The sequence below is a fragment of the Genypterus blacodes genome, unplaced genomic scaffold, assembly GCF_046128005.1.
Source record: "Genypterus blacodes isolate CSIRO-AG114 ecotype Tasmania unplaced genomic scaffold, CSIRO-AGI_Gbla_v1 ptg000027l_1, whole genome shotgun sequence".
Taxonomy (NCBI): Eukaryota; Metazoa; Chordata; class Actinopteri; order Ophidiiformes; family Ophidiidae; genus Genypterus; species Genypterus blacodes.
Genome location: NW_027466840.1, coordinates 2,863,586 through 2,883,408, shown reverse-complemented (window position 1 = coordinate 2,883,408; position 19,823 = coordinate 2,863,586). Strand labels below are relative to the sequence as shown.

The following is a 19,823-nucleotide window of genomic DNA, read 5'->3' as shown; positions in this document are numbered from 1 at the left end:
TCATCTCAATACCAGGGGCTCCCAATTATACAAAATTAATGAAATACTCTTTACTCTACATAATTTAAAATGGCCCTGTAGTCATATGGGAATAATTAATGGTGTGAATAAATTGACCAAGTTGCCTTACTATTTTGAAAGAAACATAAGGTACGGGGATTTTGGGTGTAAATCAATAAATAGTGTATAGTTTTTACTATTTTAGAGTAACTTTAGGCGCTTTGCAGTGCCTTTTAGTCATTCTTCGTTAAAACTATTATTATAATGTTTGAATGTGACCTCCCAGGACCTTTCCACTCATTTGCCCTCTTTAAAAGACAACCAATACTCAAAAGAAACATCATTTCCCGTTTGATTCACATTTTATCAGTAAACAAGCATTGATTAGCGAGTGCAAACTAATATCAGAATAGATTCACATTATTATGAACACCTCATTACAGTAAATCAATGGTTAATCCGGGCTGCAGGTATGAATGCCTATTTGCCCTCTAGCGGAAATAACGAATGACTGCAAAAAGCAGCATAACAAATTTTTTTAAATACTACTAAGTACTGACACGGCTTAACTAAAAATAGTACTTCAGCCTGACGCGACCTTTCAGAGACACAGGCTTCTGTCAAAGTGCCGTTCTGTTTATATTCGTCGGCTTCGTTTGTGCTAAATTTAGAATTACAACATTTCCGACGGATTTGAAGGCAGCATCCTACAGTTCCGCCCACCGGGAAATCTGAGACGCTGAGGCCAAGGTAAGAGAGTCCAGCTACTATAGAGGATCGATTTAGAAGAAAATCGATTGACTCTTTAACTTTACTTATTTAAATACCTAACTGTGATTTTCAGTATTCAGATTCTCAAACTGAAAATCACAGTTAGTATTTGACTTCACTTTTCTCTAGGTATTCTGTAACATTTCTCTGTTGATTTGGTAAGAGCCTACTAGGTTTCTGTTAACCGTCACAGGCTGAATTGTTCTACTACCACTTCCTTTAGTGGTATGCTGCTTCCTCATTATGCATACTGCTTGGCTTATATACTAAAACATATTCTTAACTTAAGCTCAAATGATACACAAGCAGTAGAATATTCAAATATTGTAGAAATTTGTTTTTTAATCATCGCTTAAGAGTATGACATAGATATCAGATATATTAGGAATCAGAGATCACAACTGCAGGGGTGACACAACCCAAGCTTTATCATGGGGATTCCCCCACCTCAACCTCTCCTGTCACCGTTTTACAGGAAGAGCAATTAAGAGCTAGGAGAGGAGGAAACCATGGACAGCCAGGGGGCCGGAGTCTCACTGGAGGAGTGCCTCAGGGCAGCCAAATCCCCCCAATCAACAAAGCCAAGTGAGGCAGCCGAGCTGGTCTGCTGCAGCTACAGAGGTCAGACACAAGATGGTGGTATTTGGTTGTATTTCATTTGAAAATGCACTGTGGGTGATGTGGCTGAGATTTGGGGGTTTGGGGGTCAATGGTGAATGGTCAGGGGATGGTCTTTTAAGGGGTCATTCTTTTTGTTCATCTAAGCTGGAACCATTCTGATAGGTGAATTGTGACTATTGGAAGAATAGGTGATTCTACGTCTTGTACAAACTCCCATAAGTTGTGCAATGCAATGATTTCCTCTGGAAATGAAGAGGTATCACATCAGACTAAATAACAATTATCCTCAAGCACTAAGAGAGACTTTAATACCCATGGGTAGACAAATGGAAAATGACAAGAATAAAAAACAAAGGGTTCCTGGAAATATCAGCTAATGAGGCCACCAAGGTACCAAGCTGCTGTGCCTCATGTAGCTGCAATCCTCACAAGTCTGTGGGGGGGAGATCCAGACTTCATGCCTTTCATATCACAACTGCATGTTTAATTGTAGACTTCAGTCGGGGGAATTCAGTGCAATAATAACAAGTGCATGTGTGACTGTTGTAGACGTGTTTGACGAATCAGAATCAGTCAATCACAAACATCTATCAATATCTGCATCACAATCATGATGATGGTAATTTTAGATGAGTTTTGGTGGGTTTTGTTTTCTGTAGACTCCCTGCCTGAAGAGCTGGCCGCCCTCCTGCAGGAGGCAGTGGAGATGAAATGGCCCTTTGTGCCGGAGAAGTGGCAGTATAAGCAGTCAGTCAGTGCAAAGGACAAAACCAACCTCAACGACGTCATCAGCAAGCATCTAGCTCAGCTTCTGGTATGATTTCCCATTGTTAATTGGCTGTTGTATAATTAAAACATTCACAGTACAGAAATGAAATGTGTTGCGATGTTTCCAGGCTGTTCTGAAAGCATCCATCATGGCTCAGGAGGCACACTGGGCACTGGCGGTGATCTTTTTAGTTGACCGCTTCCTGTACTGGACAGATGAGTCCAGCCGTCTACTGAAGATCACCAAGCTGCTCCACAGACGTCACCCTGACTCCCCTGTGGCGCCCCAGCTGGTCATACGGCAGGCCAGGGTTTATCTCAACTCTGGTACAGTAGGGTGGAGTAATGTGTCAAGTCCATGGTCATTGGGCACTGTTTCCAGTTTAACAGCCAATTCTGTATGTTGGCAGAAACTAGACAGACAAAAGCTAAGAAGACACTTTCATCATTTCATTTTTTTAATGTTTGGTTTGGTTTGGTTCATGCAGAGATTGACTTGAATTTTGTTTGTTTTGGTCACCTTCCCCACAGGCAAACTGCAGAAAGCTGAGTACATACTGAACAGTCTGATCAACCACAGCGGCGCCACAGGTATACAGAATATGTTATGTATGTTCTATACAGCCTCTCATGATGGCCCATACAGTATGTGACGTATAAGGTTTGATTGACAGGTTGCTGGGTGTACCACTCTGAAGGTGACAGAGCTCTAGTGCAGGCTGTCAGTGTTCAAGTACGTGGACTGACTTTGCAAAAACTAGGTAAGATCATTCTTTCTGAAAAAGAAATTTGAAAGAAAATAGTACTTTCACATATTTGATCATTACAATCATTCTCTCTGTTTCTGTTTTGATTGTTGCTGTCTGTTTCAGGCCTGTGGCTACAGGCTGCAGAACTAATCTGGGCTTCTCTGGTTGGCTACTATGCTCTCCCTCAGCCCGATAAGAAGGTAGCTCAAATACAAACCCTGGGTGATTTTTTGACAGCACACTTTCCTCTGCAGCAAACATTTCTCGGGTTGCTTTCTCCTATTTCTGTCACATTGCACCCAGCTAAGTCTCAGCACAGTACTGACGGTCCTTTCAGCCATCCATTAAGTTCTATTACTTCATTCAAATCTCATCTTAACCCTTGTCTGTACATCTCACAGGGGATTGGAACGTCTCTTGGCATACTGGCCAACATATTGTTGTCTATGAACGATGAGGACTTCCATGCATTCAGAACTAATCCAGATATTGATTTGGTAAATTGAAATTACATGATTTAACTTTCATCTTCCACACACAAGTTAGTGGAATACTGATCAGTTTCACCTGTTTCTTGAGCAGTCTTTGCTGGGGGATGGGAGTCATCGTCTCCTCTCTGCAGCTGAGTCAGCCAACATGGCGGTGGTGTACAGCCAGTACACATCACTCTACGTCTTGACCAATGTGGTAAATCTTCAAATGTGTCGTTGGATTTGTTTGTGTTGATCTACTGACGTAATTCGTAACAACGCATGTCACAGTTAGTAACAAATAGCACCTTTATAGAATCATCTTGTATATAAATGATGTTACTGTGCAGCTTTTCTGAAAATTTGCAAAGTAATTCCCCCCCCAAAACAATCTTCTATCAATTGCACTCAGGTTTGAAGTTTCCATTGTCAGCATGAGGGTTAGGGTTTGAGTTTGGTGAGGGCAGAACACAATAACGAGTAAACTGGAATAAGAGAAAAAATGTTAATGTTGAGGATTTGGTAACAGCATTAATGTGGCAAAAACTCTTAAATGTGTTAATGTGTGTGCTTGTGATTACAAGGTGCTTTGGAGTTACTGATTATACTAGATAGATAATGATTCATCTTGTTTTGAAGATGTCAAGAGGCTGAGTCATTTGAACTTTGTGGTGCAGTTAAATTTACTAACTACATTTATTACTACATCTAAGGCATACATCTCAGTAAGTGCTCTTTATTCAGTCTGTTTCTGTTTGCAGTCTGCAGTTATATTAAGGTCATTCTGTGCAATGGGCCCAAAAACATGTACTTACTGCATCTTAAATGATTCATCTGACCCCTCTGACAAGCTGGTCTCTCTCCCTAGGTAACTCAGGGGATCTGCTTGTTATCCTACAGTTTCTCAATGGAGTGTCCTTCTGCTGAGAGACAGTCCTTCCTCCTGCAGGCTAAAGAGGCTTTTACAATTGGCCTGCTCAGTAAAGCCAAGGGCGAGCCGGTCAACAGCAAGCAAGAGCTGCACACCTTCATCAAAGCGGCCTACTCTCTGACTGTTACTCACAAATGGCTGGGCACCTCTCCAGAGCTCTGGCAGCAGGCCACGCAAACTTGCCAAAAAGCTTTAACTCATTTCTATGATTACTGCCACGCCGATAGCTACGACAGAGCCAGCCTCTGTGCTGAGATCACGCATCTGGTTGATCAAGTCAAGCTTCTGTTGCAAGTAGCTCCTTTCCTTAATTCTGACAAGGCCTCTTTTATCCCAGACAGCTACAGAAACAAAAACAAAAACAAATCAGCCAATTTTACTCTGGAAGTTTTTGCGAAGATGATTCAGAAGTATAATGCATCCCCATCTGAAACCTATGAAACACACTGTAAAGCGACTCAAGTGGGGAGGTTGTGTATCACCGCTTTGGGGACAACCATTGGTACACTTATTACAGAGTGCAGCACTGAAGCCTGCAAAAAGGATGCGTGTAAAGAAACACAACCACGGCAGATTTTAAATGTCTCTGCGATGGAGCCACCTCAAAAGATTGAACTCAGTGCAACTCTTGGAAGCACAGATAACTGTGACTCCTCATGGCAGGAGTTGTCCCTGAGTAGTTCAGGGTCTCCTCAGCCCAGTTGCAGCAGCTACTCTAGGAGCAGTGCTTGTGCCATTGAACATAAAGGGAATAACATCAATCAAAGCTGTCTGATAACTGAGGTTGATGATGAGAACAGCCTCCTGGACTCCCACCATGAAAACAAGACACAAGACAGAGTTGTTGGTTCCCATTCAGTCCCACAAAACTCACCCATTGTGACATCTTCCTTCAACACAGGAAGTGGCTCAGCAGAGTTTGAGGTGGTGGAGGCTGCAATAGCAACACTCGACAGTCAGGAGGACGGGGTGGATGATGTTGTTCGTAGGCCACTAAACCCGTCAGTAACCGGAGCAGCTCTGCAGTCCTTATCCCAGCTTGGCCTCAGAACAGCTTCCAGTTCCCTCGGGGACAGTTTCAGTTCCCAGTCATCATGGGAGAAAATCTCGAGAAGCGATCTGCATTCTCCCACAGATAGAAACCCACAGCCCCCTAGTCTATCAAAACCAGGAACTGGCCAAACCAGCAAATCATCAGATTCTGATGAGAGCTTCTGCTTTTTAGAGACCCTTTACTCTGAAACAGGTGATCAAGGGAATGATCTCACACAGAAAAAGCCCATTTTCAGATTGGAATCTGTAGCCTCATCAAAGCAGCAACCTCAACAAATCTCTGCTGTGGACCCAAATGCCGAGACTGAGGTGGACGGACAGAGTGAAGTCACCCCAACAGAGCCAGAGACTGTTCCTCTGAATAAGAACCCACTATGCTCCAGCTGTGTAGAGCACAGCATGATGGACAGTGTCCTGCCTGAGCCACAGTATATCTTGTCACAGCAAGACTACCATGCTCTGCTGGCTGGAGTTTGCCATGAGTGTCTGTTGAGGAGGTTGCAGAGTGACAGGATACAATTTCAACTGAAGACATACAGAACTGCCCACAGTAAGTTCTCATTCACATTCACATTATTTTGAGCTGATATATTAATTACCTTTAAGATATGCAAGAGTCCCTACTGTATATCCACACCTTTCCTATACCTATATGCCCATGTATGTATTTACTGGTGTAGGAACTCATGTGCTCATATCTACGTGTCATCTCCACTAGGTGCTCTTCATTTGAAGTTCTCCAAGGCCACAGGACTGTGGACAGCCAGGGAGACGTGTGTTTACATCGGAGAACTAATGGGGGTGAAAGGCAAGCAGAGAACAGCAGTATGGGTGCAGTTCTTACACCAGGAGGAAAGGTTAAGCAGGTATGCAGCAGTAACTGTAGGGTCTGAAGCACAACCTGAACATGACCTCTTCATGTTTGATTCTCCATGGGTATTTCCACACACAGTTATGTGGGGAAAGATTACTTGAAGCCAAAAGGGATCCAGTTCCACCTGAGAGATGTGGAGAGACAGATGATGGCCCAGCATTATGTGACTGAATTCAACAAGAGTCTCTATGATAAGGAGGTCATGGCTCAGATCTTCTTTATTCCCTCAGAGGCACTACTGGTGAGGCCAAAGTACACATGTCATAAAGATTATAAAGAGTAGATTATTCAAATTTAAATGTGATCGTTGGGGGAGTTCTCTTTGAACATGAGCTTTTACTATAGGAAGGACAGAGTAGACGATTGCCTGCAGCAGCCTTGCAGTTGTGGGTGAAGTGGTTTTTAGCTATGAATATCATCTTGTGTCAGTACTAGAGCCAATATCCTGTTGTTTAATAGTCTAGAAGATACTGTTGAACAGGACAATTGGGAAATTACAGCACAAATATGGTTGTAGTTCATAGTTATGTACTCTATAGAGTTCTGTGCACCTAGATTTTTGCATTATTAAGGAATATTGTCATGCATGTAGATCCTGCAGGGGGATGAGATTGTGGGCTGCGTTACGGTGGAACCCTACATGCTTGGAGACTTTGTTAAACTGACCAACAACACGGTAAAAAAAGACCAGAGATTCCAGGCTACAGAGTACGGCATTGCCTTTGGACACTTCACCTACCTCCTTTCAGGCTGCCAAGAGGTGGTTGTGGACTTGCAAGGTATTAAGTGTGTGTGTGTGTGTGTGTGTGTGTCTGTGTCTGTGTCTGTGTCTGTGTGTGTCAGTGTCTGTGTGGGGTCAGTGAGCAGGATAGTTGGCCTGTTGTGGCAGTCTCGTGTTGCGTTTATGTCATATACTAAAGGTGATTTATCCAGGATGTTTTCTGGTTGTGGAGCATCAACTTGTTTCTTGACTTCTTTTTCAGGGTGGGTGACAGCCAATGGCAAAGGGCTGACCTATCTAACTGACCCCCAGATTCACTCCAGCAAGACCCCGAGAGGGCCCTCCAACTTTGCTGACAGGGGCCTTCGGTACTTTGTGGAAGACCAACATGGACCAGAGTGTAACAGCATCTGCCAGCTGCTCAAACTGCCTCCAGTGGCCACATTGCCACAGAAAATATGATGGGATCTGTACACAATGTTCTGCTTCATAATTCTTTGTAATTGAGAGTTTTACTTGATAGGAATGAAAGGAGCCCTATGGGAATCCATGTACTGTATCCCTTCATGGTTACAAATGCTGTATGTTTATCAGTATGTTGCGCAATGGGCAACCAATGGCTACGATCACGGTTTTAGTTTTTTTGTTTTTTCTATTACTTTTTCGGATAACTAATCTGGAAATGTTAGAAACGATACTGTGTGATTAACAAACAGTCATCATGTGTTATGAGCTGTAAGGAAGGACAGAATCAGCAGTGTGGACTTCAGCTCAAGCCCCTCATCCATTGACTCCACATCAAATAAACCTCGGAAAGACTACAAGATTACAAATTGTGTAAGCAGCTGCAATTTAAAAGCAATTTAATATCTGACATTAATCTCAATAATTCTTGTTAGAAGAAGGCTGTTTCTCTCTCTCTCTTTCTCTCTCTCTTTAAAGTGGAGGTAACAGGTGCTAAAAAACAAAGTGTGAAGGCATTTGGTTGATCTTATCTAACCTGTCAGGTAACCCTTCACATACTCAGATCACATGACAGTCACGAGTGGTATGACTCATGTACACATTGTTTATCAGGGGAGCTCAACCAGCATGCATCATTTTAACTTCATTAACTTCATTTTTGATCATACTTGTTGACAGTAGGGTTTCATAATTTAAGTGATGAGAATCATCAGATTACTCACTTAGTTGCTTCAGTAACACAATAACAAGTGAGAAATGCTCTGTCCCTCAATTGGGAAATATTTCAAATGAATCTTTCTCAATAAAGGGAACATTTGTGTAGAGCTGAGTCATGTTCCTTACACAGGAAGAGAAGAAGAGGGCTTAAGTGGATATATATTTGTGGCCTACTTTCTTGATTTTCAGCATTGTTTTTAATAGCTCAAATCAGTTTTGAAGGCAAGCTTTTGCTATGACTCCATATTTTCACTTTGAAGTTCGAAACTTGAAGTTCTAAACTTAAAATATGAAACATAATCTACTGTTGTTCTGTTCTCATTTATTTGATTATTAAAAATTACCTTAACACATAAAATTGCATACGTGTTGTCAAATATACAACTCAAATATCAGTCAAAGTACTGATAATATAGATTTGTGTGCATTCAGGTGCTTTATCCCGTTGCAACATCTACAGATCATATGACGATGATGTCACTGATAGCGAGTTGCTCATTCCACCATAATCCAGAACGGGGTTTACTGGCTTGGCCTCTTATTATGAACAACACTCTTTACCTCCAACCCACTGCACTGTTTTTGTGCTTCTATGGTTGATAAGAGCGTAAATAATCGAACATCATAATATAAACCACATAACAGCGACTCAAGTGGTCAGCGTTTGTTAGTGGTTAAAGCTAAAGCCCGGAAGCTGGACTTTCTCCTGGAGCTTCGGCGTCCGTGTTTATAAAGAAGAGAGTCACTTCCGTACCCAGCAGCAGGTCTGTGAATCCTGAGAGATGAAGGTCCTCGCGATCCTGTTGTGTTCCCTGGCGTCAGTCTGCCTGGCTCAGCTGCCCAAACCATGCAGTAAGTCAACCTACACACACCCAGAGCAAAGAGCCTTTACTCAGCTACAAGGCTGGAGTAAGAATTAGTGTAAGAGAAGTGTAAGAGAAGAAAGGGACAAACACTTACTGCACTTACTTACACTTACACAGCATTCAAAGTAAGTGTACTTGTCATTGGTCAGTCAGTAAGTGTGATTGATTAGTTAATTGTGTGAATAATTGTGAGAGATAGTCTTCTCTCGTCATAGTAATTTTGAAATTTTAATTCAATTTTAAATAAATGTAGAAAATTAACAAAACACAAGTCATGTATAGTTTGGATGTAGTGGAGTAAACAAATATTCCTCTAAAAGTAGAAAGTAGAAAACCTTCCAAATGGAAATAGTAACGTTAAGTACCAGTATTTTTAAATTGTGCCATATTTAAAAGTACTTGGTTGCCTTATGATTATGTACAATGTGATGTGTTTTCCTCACTCACACAGCAAGTCCTCCTCTTCTGAGCGGAGCCCTGATGGTGGTGAGTGTTGCATGTTTCTAAGCATGTTGTATGAATAGACACCATGTGAAAGGGAGATTACTCATATCCAAATATGTTTTTCAGTCCACACAGAATGAAAAGCTGTGGGCCTATGCTAAATACCTGTATGATGCAATGGGACAGCGTATACGGCTGAAGGAGCTGGGAACATACCAGAACAAGTCTTTCACCTACGATGCCCTTCTGCTCTACAGACAGGTGACATGTTAGATCCCAAATAGAGATGGCAGAGTGTAGGCAGTAGAATCGTTTACAGGAGAAAATGATGTGATTACAAGGTTTATGTGGCTCCTGCAAATACTTGAGCATTTGATTAGGAAAATAGAGCTTTGGTCCATAACGATAATAAACAAACTAACATGGGAGGTAAGGCCCACAGTGAAAACAACTGTACTTGTACAACAATAGGAAAGTCCCCACACTTTTGGAGTATTCCTTTAACTGCACACAATTATATTTTAAAAGGTATGTCAAGCACAAACAGGTGAAAACTAAATATTTTTTAGTCAGATCGCAAGTTGCCAAATAATTCTACTGTTTTTTTTAGGAAGTGAGTAAAAAATTAAATACAGCCTGAGGGTTATACAGCTGGTCTTTGTGTAAGAATCGTGTGACTCAATGCTATTACTGGCAACAGTATCAAAAAATGTTAATTACACTTAGGAACTTAATGAATGCAAACAAGCAAAAAACACGCATGTGTATGGATTTCCTCCACCAGGCTGTCATGTATGAGATTGATGAAAAAAATCATTCATGCAAAAAAAAGCCTCTGAAAGCAGAGTTCCACCCCATGGAAATCCCCAAAAACGCAACACTGCTGGGTCAGGCCGTCGTGGGCAGCTCCTCTGCTCCTGGACAAGGACTCCTGGTCAACACGTGGTGGGGAGATCTACCTAAGAATGCAGGTGAGCATGAGAAATGCTCTGAAATGTCTTCGAATGCCATCCAACTGTCCTTCATTTGTCTTTCATTTATTTATATTTCTGTGTCTTCAGGGAAGTACATGAGCACTGTGACTGAGTTTGGATGCATTCCTGTCAGCACCTCATATCAAACTGCTGAGTATGGATGGGTGGTGACAAGGTAGGTCAAAACACTGTACATGACATGGAAGCTAATATATCATGTCAAGTTACTCCATAGCATTGAGAGGTAAAAAAAAAAAAAACTATTTTACCATCAATATTTAATGTAATTGTGAAATAATTAGTTCTGTATATTTTTGCAGTTTGACATGTTTCAGTATGTGAGAGTATTTTGCTAAATGTATGCATCCAAAAGAAATATATATTGCCCGAAAATTTACTTTTTCAAAAGAAAAGACCAAAGATTCCACAGAAATATTTAGTTTAAAGAAGATGAACCGAGAAGTGCAGGGATATGATTGTGCAGAGGTCGATTGATAACTTCTGAGTCCAGCAATAATGCAGTAAGAAAGGGCTGTAATATATTTGTAGATACAAATGATTCAGTGTGTTTGCTGGAGGTGGGTGATTTGGCATTGTGGTATGATATTATAAATGATATTGTGTATCATTTCCCAGGTCACTCTTTAACATATGAACATCAATGTTTTCACCTTGTCTAGCCTCTTCAACAACATTATCGGGATTTCTGACCCTGGTGAGCTGAACCCTCCACCCTACTGCCAGCAGGAAGAGCTGAAGGATCACACTAAAGAGGAGCCGACAGATTTCTTCAGCTTTTTCACCAACAAGCACTGAGCAGCTTCTTCCACATCTCAAACCTCACAAGAGCTGCAAAAATCTAATGTGGAATGGGAATGGGGCAATTAAAAGGCATTATATTTTTTATTACTTGACATCCTGATTTTAGATTGTGTGCATATTTGGCAGCAATGACGTAAGCAAGTTGTGGTTACTGCTCAATCTGACCAAAATACATATCCTTACTACTGAATCAAAAAATGTCTTTTGCATTGCTTGTTACTTGGATCAATAAAATGAAAATAATGTTTGTTCGCTTCTTCTTAATATGTAATGGCAACTTAGCATCATCATTACCCCAACATGAAGCATATCATCTCCCAGTATTGTGCACAGTCAGTGGACTTGTTCGCCGGCAGTCCCAGGTTGGACAGTCAAGCGTTCCTTCATACTTTTCATTCAATTCCTCTTTCCTTAAAATAATTTTCCATCAATTGATCAGGACGCATCATTGGCAAAATGGTTGCCATAGCAAAAGGAGCTGGATTTATAGGGTTTGTTTCAGTGTTCTGTTTTTCATCTTCAGCATGTTCCCCACTCTCCCAGTCGTTCTGTAAGGATGCCCAATTCTAGAGACGTTGATGTCCTGTTCTAGAGACGTTGATGTCCAATTCTAGAGACTTTGATGTCCTATTCTAGAGACTTTGAAAAAAAAATCAAAGGAAGCTGATGGCAACAACAGATAAAGTGAAACATTTTATGATTTTATTCTTCATTAAACATGATGTGTGTGTCCAAAACCAGAAACAGACCTTATTGCTGTATTGGAGAGCGAGGAGTCACTTGGTAACAGTAGTAACACACTCCCCTTAACTGTCCAACCTCCTGCACCGCTACATCTGCTGCCATGAACCCATGCTCCCGGGCCTCAGTCTCCAGCCACAGCAGCCTGGCATCAGGGTCCTCATCCGAGAACTGGAGCAGAGCCCCAGAGTTCCGCAACACCTTCAAACACTGTTTCAGCACCTGGCCGGCCTTCCCTTTCCCTTCCTTAGACCTCAACAAGGCGTCCGTGGTGCCCTTGTCCACTATGAGGTCCACACTCCTGGGACCAAAGTGTCTGTGGAGATGTGTGCAGTCCAGTTCTAAAAACTCAATCTGGGATGAAGGGTGGTGAGATTGGATGGCTTTGGCTTGGGTGTGTTCCTGCATCATACGCACAGCTATGGGCGATATGTCTGCACATGTGACCCGGACAAGAAAAGGAGAGTTTCTAAATATACTGGGACCCAACGCTGACGTGCCACAGCCCATATCCAGGACCTCGATCATTGGATCCGTATGGGACTTAATGCTGAGGTAGGGCATGATGAGGTCTTGGACAGATTCGAAACCAAAGAACCACTCAAAGTTCTTGAAGCTGGGTGTATTGGTGTAGGTCTCAGTGTAGAAGCGGTCCCAGGTGGATTTCCTGTCCATGTTTTCAATTAGCTCCGCTGGAAACATAGGCGTAGTTAGTATATTATATATATATTGGTAATGTGTTGTATTACCAATATACAGATACCAGAGGAAGGTCACCAAGTTAGCCCTGTGCTACACTTCCCACTTCGACATGGTGCTTTTGACTTACAATTTATAATGGTTTTGGTTACTTCCTAATGTCGGGGCTCTGATATTACCTAACAATTACCTAGAACCCAGCAGCGAAATAAGAATAACATTACATACTAATTGCACGCTCAAGGATAATTCATTGTAACTTTGCTAGCTAATAAGCTATGTTATAGCGATGACAACGGCGGTGACAGAAACGACATTTTCACAAATAGAGGTTAATAGCTAACGTTCAAACATACTTGTAAGAGAGGAGTGCTGTCGTAGACAAACCGCAGATATTCTTCTGCTTGTCCTGGTAAACACATTCAGTAACGAAGACATTTCTCCCTGCTTCCATTTGCCACCTTCACGTGACACCGGAAATGTGGTAGATTTGAGCTGTAACGGTTAACAGAACGACTTCAGCGTTCAGTATGTATTTTACCATGAAGTTGTCACATGCAAATAATTTTACTACAAAGTAATGGCTGGCCGTTAAATGACAACCAAATTCATGTTGACACTAATTATACAGGCTTTAAAAAATAAAAGAGTACATGATCTGATTGAAAAATCCTGATGGCTGAACCCATCCTGAGAAGTTGGTGTTTATGGGTGGCACCTGAAGGCAGCATTCGCCTAGTCTTCATACTTCAAGAGGTCTCACTCTATGTCGTTATATCCTAAATAGTGCCGTTTTTTCGATTTGGGTCGACGCGAGATTAGGCCCCTGTTAAAAATAAACGATCTTTGATTAGTTTAACGCAGCGACTGTTGGCTGCTGCCGCAATGAGACGACTACGCATGCGCGCTTCCATTTGCAGTGAGATGAAGAGGAGCTTGTGTGTATTGTCCTATTTTTCATGGTTTTCTGTGAAGTGTACTCAGCTATACATGTCAGATTTACTTTAAATAAAGCTGGGTTTGATTTCACATCACTAACAAATTTCATGTTGTCTTCAGTGTCATGACTATCTTGATTGAATATCACCTGCTATCGATACAAGCAATGATCAAAGCAAGAAGGTGACGCTAATTCCCGAGCGAGGTGATTGGTCAAGACGTGGTGTTTCAAGGGACACTTCAATAAAACACGGCAGACAAGAAATAAGATGTAAATCCCTTTAATAAAACTCAATGAAACGCAGTGTAACAAAGGAAAAGAATCCAACATAAACCAAGTAAATAACATTTACAACCACAAAAGAAAATAAAACCTGTACAACTCTAAATGCCTGGAGTCACTTCTATTTTCCAAAGATTTTTTTAATTATCCATTTTGTGATGATTGGGGGTAACATGGGAATTGGGGAGAATATGTATTGTGATTTTATTATTTAGTTTTTTCCACAAGGGTAATCTTCATAACCTTCATACACAGATGACTGCATCATCATCTTGGCTGCTGAAGTTATTTTCAACCCTACTGCTGTAGCAGGGAGGAGGGGGATCTGTGGCCAGGAGTGTGTTATTTGTACAAGATGTCGTAATGACCAGGTCTATAAAGGAGGAAGATGCGTGGGTCCCCACCTTCGGGGAAGACGTGATGATTGACTGTTCCTCCCTCTCCTCTATCCATGTACTCCACCAGGATGGCTACGTTCAGGGCCTGGGCTAAGGCGATGATGTGAATGTGGTCGCTTTCTTTAGACATCGGCTCTACCTCCTAGTGGGGGGGGGGAAGTTGGGAATGAATAATTAAGACACTGAACAACGTGGTCATCCATTTCTACTCGTTTCATTTACCCAACCATGTTTGATAATGCATTCTACAAGTTACTTAGCCAACATTTTCTACTATACAGCACTTATTTAAAGGCATACTAAAGTTAACTGCTAAGTTAAGGCCTCTGTAAGCGTCAAACCAAGTGTCTGTCCAATAGACTTTCAAGCACATTTTCCACATAACTACTTACCCAATGTCCGTACTTGCAACCCTGTGCTACACCATGAATAACTTTGAGGAGTGCATCTGAAAATGTGCATCGCAAATATGATTCATCACAGAAGACACTCCAGAAGGGCAAAACAGCATCCGGACGGGGTAACAGACTAGAGCAGCTGGTGGAGGAATGACAATCACGTGTCCTGGCTGAGCTCATTTGGTAAGAACCCATTCCCTCTCTTTCAAAGGCATTTTGCCTAACTTCAAATATGGACATGGTTCATTTCCAATATGGTTAGACACCGTGTTGTACAACCTACTCCTACTACTACAACTAAACAGCGACACCGGCCAGGGATGGAGATTGTAAACATCATACTGAAGCCAAAATACTGATATTTGAAGATGTGAGATCATTTTGGCTGTTAAGACAAGTAGAAAAAAGGAGCTTATTAAACAGAGCTGTGACTAATAAGAGTCTTAGTTTTTCTATGATTTCTGTAAGGGGGTGATTCAACGGACGTCTCCAAGGTGATGACTTTTTGAATCTTTCCAACAGATTACATATCAGGGGAATGTAGTAAGCTGTCATTATGAGTAGGCTCTTCCAGCAAACCCTTAGATTAGACTGCGTTTCCTCACTGTGATTGGTGCATTAAAATGGAATGTTTGACTTTAACACTTCAATATAAAAAACCCACCTGTTGACAGAACTCCTTGACCGAGCGTCCTCCCTCTATGAAGTGCTGGAAGAAGCCGTGCTCTCGCTGCAGGTAGCCTGAGGTTAGCAGCCGCAAGTACACCACCACGTAGTCTGACACGCTCTGGTCATTGAAGGAGTTCAGCAGCTCCTGGAGGCTCGGTGGCTTCTCACAAAGTTCAATCAGGTCCATGAACTAGGAGAGGGAGAGCGCAGACATTAACATCAACGCTTTGTTTTATGAGTCTGCTGTTCCAAGAGGCTTACTTTACATTTGGCTGACACAAGAGTGGCTGTCAAGAGTTGGCAGGGCAACCAGCAATACAAGGTTAAGTCTTATTCAGTTTTATTCTAACTGCATGAAAGACAAATTGCATAATGGAGAGATTTGTGTAACAGTGAAACGCTTTTACAACTGCAACCATGCCCCATTAGAGCATTAGAAATGTAAGAAACCCAGTGCTTTATATGTTTCTTAAACATTAATGCAAGACATAAAATGAAAATGCATTATTTGCCATTTCAGAAACAAATATAGAAAATATCAAGTTTCAAATGTGATAGCATCTGTGATCAGGTGTGTGTAAGATAAATGAAATATTTTTCCTTAAACAGGAAACTCACAGTGTTGTGGAAGTCTTCAATGGTAAACTCAGTGAACCCCTCATTAACCAGGTCCAGTTTGCTTTTAGCTGCAACTGCTTTGAACCTAGAGACAATACAAACATGCACTGAGCCAACCGGTGGATATTTCAACGACCAGAGCAAAGATTTTCACAAAATAACATGAGTCACAAGGAACAAAATCGCCCAGTAGCTACAAACAATAAAGATCAGGACTGTCATCGTTATCATCTTGTTTTGTTCAAAGCATGGACTTGAGTCTAGAGACAGAAAACTATATCGGGTCCAGCCTAAACAGATATCCCCATGACACTCACTTCTGGAGTTCTTTGCTGTCGTCTAGCAGGGATTCGAGGTGTGAGAAGCCAAAGGCTCTGTAGAAACAGTTCCCATCTGGTCGCGTCTTACGAATGTACGAGTATTTTTTGTAGAGGTCCTGCCACAACATAAAACACAGAGTTACTGACCAACCACACACAATGAACTGTATTCTCTTCTGTTTTCTTTCACCAATGACTGATGTGTATATGAAGATGCAACAAGGAACTAATCCAATGTAGGTGTAGTGATCTGAGTTTTGCTGCCATGGTTTGACTGACCTTGATCTTGAGCTGATAAACTGTGTCATCGTTAGCGTACTCTCTCTGCAGCACTGACAGGTCCTGTCTGTCTGACACTAAAGGGTTACTGTTGGCTATCTGGACATGCACGCGGAGGAAATTAATATTACTGGTGTTAAATCCTCAATTCCTCTATTTACATTTCAATACACAGCATATACCAGTCAAAATTGTTGACCTAAACAATTGAATCAACCATCCACTTAGAAATTGCGAGCGACAACATATTTCTCACCTCCTGCTGAATTCTGTCCTGTTGAGCAATTATAGCTTCGTCATACGCCAGGCAGTTCACTCCTGTAAGACACAAGGGGTGAGTTAGTTGGGCTTCAGGTGCAGATATCCATAAACAAAGACTGAAAGACCACTCTACGTCACCCCATGTATACTGGACTCATGAATCCACGCAATGCAACTATGACCGATTGAAACATCACAGCCAACCAGCGGTGCGGTCAGAAGCTCCCGGGTACTCGGCTCCTTCTCACACTGGTCCATGAACTGGGCAGAATTGCCTTTATGATACCTTAAATCTCAAACACCAAGCACATCTCAGGGCTTCCATGACTATTTGCGACATAACAGGACCTGAAGATAATTGAGAGTATTGATAATGAAACATTCCAAAGTAACCACTGGGTGAGCACAACCATCTTAGTAATTATTCATACTTAATTTCATAGGACAAATAATTCACAGTGCAAGACACAAGAGCTGGAATGAGCTAAGCATTTAAAAAAGATTCATGGTTATTTCCATCATTTTGAGAGCTTTGTCACCTCCCACAAACATGCCATTCTCAGAATTTGATACCAGTTTTCCTACACCCAGATGATTTTAAGTAGAGCTTTGTTGGTTGCAAGGTCATATCAAAGGTGTGAAAGGATCTGACATGATTTCTCTTGATTTAAGCTTTTAAATGTAGACCCTTTCTATTCACTGTAATTGCAAGAAAGAACAATACATTCAAAGTTCTTGAGTGTTTTCCGTATCTATGATGTCATTCATTCCAAAAGGACATCTACAGCTCGCCGAGAGAGGTTCTGGAACTCTGATAGCTATTCTCGTGCCCTCTTCTGGGGCAGAGCTATTTTAAGCCCAGTCAAACTGTCAGCACATTTCCTGAATATGGATTTCACTAAGATGTACATTTGCTGAGGTGAAACATTTGTTTATGCCAGACGTAGATTTTGACTGTGTGTGTTGACGTTGAAAGGTGCAAAAAGCTTGTTTGAGTCTCTGCAAATGCAACTTCTGTAGGTTGTTGTTGTTTAATGCTATGTTTTGCCATTTATCTGAAATGTTTCTTCAGTTCTAGTGAATGGTACTCTTATGCACTCCTGTTAAGAAAGATATGCCAATCCATTATGAGATGAAAGATGTGAAAATATGAATAGTCTGCGAAGCAAGTGCTCCAAATAAGTTGATTTAAGAGAAAACTCAGCCCAGGGCACAGATAGCTTCTCAGTTTGGGGATTTTGGGATAAACCATCGCAGTAATAATCCTGCTTATACAATTTAGAATTAATCCATTCATCAATTATTTATAGGGGCTATGGATATGAAAAAATAAAAAAAAGTTTACGAGACAGTGTAAACAGTCTTATCTCCATACGTCTTGAATCAGTATTCTATACAGATGCAGCTATCCATTATTTTAGTAATCATGCGCTCCACATATTATTCCATCACTTCATCGCATCATACTTTTTGCTGTATTAGAGAGCAATAACAAATTATGAAAGAGGAAAAAAAAGACAAGATAGGCTGTCAAACCTTTGTTTAAAAGGTTTGACAGTGCCACCTTGTGCTGTCAAAGCAAAGGTTTCAGCTATTAGAATGGAAACTCCTGGCTTCGTTGATAATATGTTAATACATTACATGTTATGTTGGTGACATTATCAATCACCGACTAAGGGCTCCCGAGGACTGGACACATTGATTCACCGAGTCTGATGACCTAATCATTTTTTATTTACAATCATAGATGTGGTTGAAACGGCACAAACAGTTGTTGGGGACACTTATTATGGACTATTTGCTAATATTAATACAATAAGAAATACATTGTTAAACGTGTTGTTGTGTGTAGTGACGGCGTTAACACCGTCAACAAACAAGAAAAAATATCAAGAAACGAAATGAAAACAAGTGTGTGTGTTCTATCTTTGGTTTACTGTTGGACGGCTGAATGGATGACAGCAGCGTGTGTCGCTTGTGTTTTGATTTATGTGCTGTCTGAATCGTTCATGTAGCGTAAATAAACCGAGTGATAAAAAAAAATATGGTGGGAAACGTAGCCAGCTAACGTCACACAGCTAAATTTAGCTAACTGGTTCGAGAGCAAAACTTATTCTGGTGACGACGAAAAACACGTTTTGACAACTAAATAGAAGACACGCGGTCCTTTGTCGTCAGTACGCACTTTCAGGATTTTATTGTGTCAAGTGGGCTCGTAGTGTCATTAGCCGCTGCCAGGTTTGAGCGAGTAAACAAGCCTCCTCTTCTTTGTGTTGTAACGGTAGCTTGTAGCCACCGTTAGCCAACAAGCTATGGCCTGTGTGTCTCCTCACCGCTGCATATCGCCTTTCCTTTATCAGCACGGATCAAAGTCTTAATATGCCCGGCAGCCACAGGTATAGGTGCCGGCTTTGTTTGCACGATACATGGTTGCTTACACTGTACGACATATTGCATAGTTACTGTTTTTCTCACCCTCCACCTCTCCCTGTGATGATTCCTGCTGCTCCTCCGCCATCTTAGCTGTAGAGTTGAGTTTCCTCCTTCTGTGTGACGTAATTCATGGCACGCTTCCGGTGTCAACCTGGAGGAGTGTAAACGAGATTTAAGTGGTAACTAGACTTAAATTTGAGCCTTAAGTCATAAATGTTGGTGCGTCGTCGTTGTAATAAATGCTTCACCAGTAGCCCGATACAGAGAAGTTTATTTTCGAACTTAATTGGGCTGCAATATAAAGCGCCGCCTGTTGACCAATCATGTCATCTGGAAAATGGCGTCACCGGTTGTGTAGGAGCTTCTTGAACAAAGTGCACGTGCGACTCGAGGTTGTTTACAGACCTGAGGGTGTTCTTCACCAATGCGACAGATTGTCCACGGGAGGCAGACAGACAGTGTTATTGACACTTCTTACTTGCTTTGTCTTGCATTTGACTCTTCCAGGCTTGCAGGTAACAGTAATGGTGAGAATAATT

General features: G+C 41.5%; 4 protein-coding genes across 5 annotated transcripts; 2 read left to right on the top strand and 2 right to left on the bottom strand.

Annotated features, from left to right (window-relative positions):
- Positions 1-102: 102 nt before the first annotated feature.
- On the top strand, positions 103-8,486 carry alpk1 (alpha-kinase 1). 2 transcript variants are annotated; one of them, XM_076143704.1, is made up of 14 exons: positions 103-750; positions 1,247-1,392; positions 2,052-2,206; positions 2,289-2,487; positions 2,692-2,751; positions 2,835-2,921; positions 3,033-3,109; positions 3,311-3,406; positions 3,492-3,596; positions 4,248-5,913; positions 6,082-6,229; positions 6,316-6,478; positions 6,830-7,016; positions 7,221-8,486. In XM_076143704.1, exons 2-14 carry the CDS (start codon positions 1,281-1,283, stop codon positions 7,418-7,420), a joined length of 3,255 nt encoding a protein of 1,084 aa, XP_075999819.1. In that variant the 5' UTR covers positions 103-750; positions 1,247-1,280; the 3' UTR covers positions 7,421-8,486. The 2 variants fall into 2 exon arrangements, with proteins under 2 accessions (XP_075999819.1, XP_075999818.1); XM_076143703.1 differs by lacking the exon at positions 103-750 and adding an exon at positions 759-929.
- Positions 8,487-8,834: 348 nt separating this feature from the next.
- epdl1 (ependymin-like 1) lies at positions 8,835-11,301 on the top strand. The gene is made up of 6 exons (XM_076143713.1): positions 8,835-8,992; positions 9,458-9,492; positions 9,577-9,711; positions 10,235-10,421; positions 10,512-10,599; positions 11,105-11,301. Exons 1-6 carry the CDS (start codon positions 8,923-8,925, stop codon positions 11,238-11,240), a joined length of 651 nt encoding a protein of 216 aa, XP_075999828.1. The 5' UTR covers positions 8,835-8,922; the 3' UTR covers positions 11,241-11,301.
- cskmt (citrate synthase lysine methyltransferase) lies at positions 11,235-13,757 on the bottom strand. Its single transcript, XM_076143712.1, has 2 exons — positions 13,043-13,757; positions 11,235-12,679 (listed from the first exon to the last, which is right to left on the bottom strand). The coding sequence occupies exons 1-2, from the start codon at positions 13,122-13,124 to the stop codon at positions 11,997-11,999; spliced, it is 765 nt and encodes a 254-aa protein (XP_075999827.1). The 5' UTR covers positions 13,125-13,757; the 3' UTR covers positions 11,235-11,996.
- Positions 13,758-13,890: 133 nt separating this feature from the next.
- LOC142993081 (ubiquitin thioesterase OTUB1-like) lies at positions 13,891-19,430 on the bottom strand. The gene is made up of 7 exons (XM_076143711.1): positions 19,327-19,430; positions 16,847-16,908; positions 16,591-16,689; positions 16,309-16,427; positions 15,992-16,076; positions 15,369-15,563; positions 13,891-14,448 (listed from the first exon to the last, which is right to left on the bottom strand). The coding sequence occupies exons 1-7, from the start codon at positions 19,367-19,369 to the stop codon at positions 14,251-14,253; spliced, it is 801 nt and encodes a 266-aa protein (XP_075999826.1). The 5' UTR covers positions 19,370-19,430; the 3' UTR covers positions 13,891-14,250.
- Between the last annotated feature and the right edge of the window lie 393 nt (positions 19,431-19,823).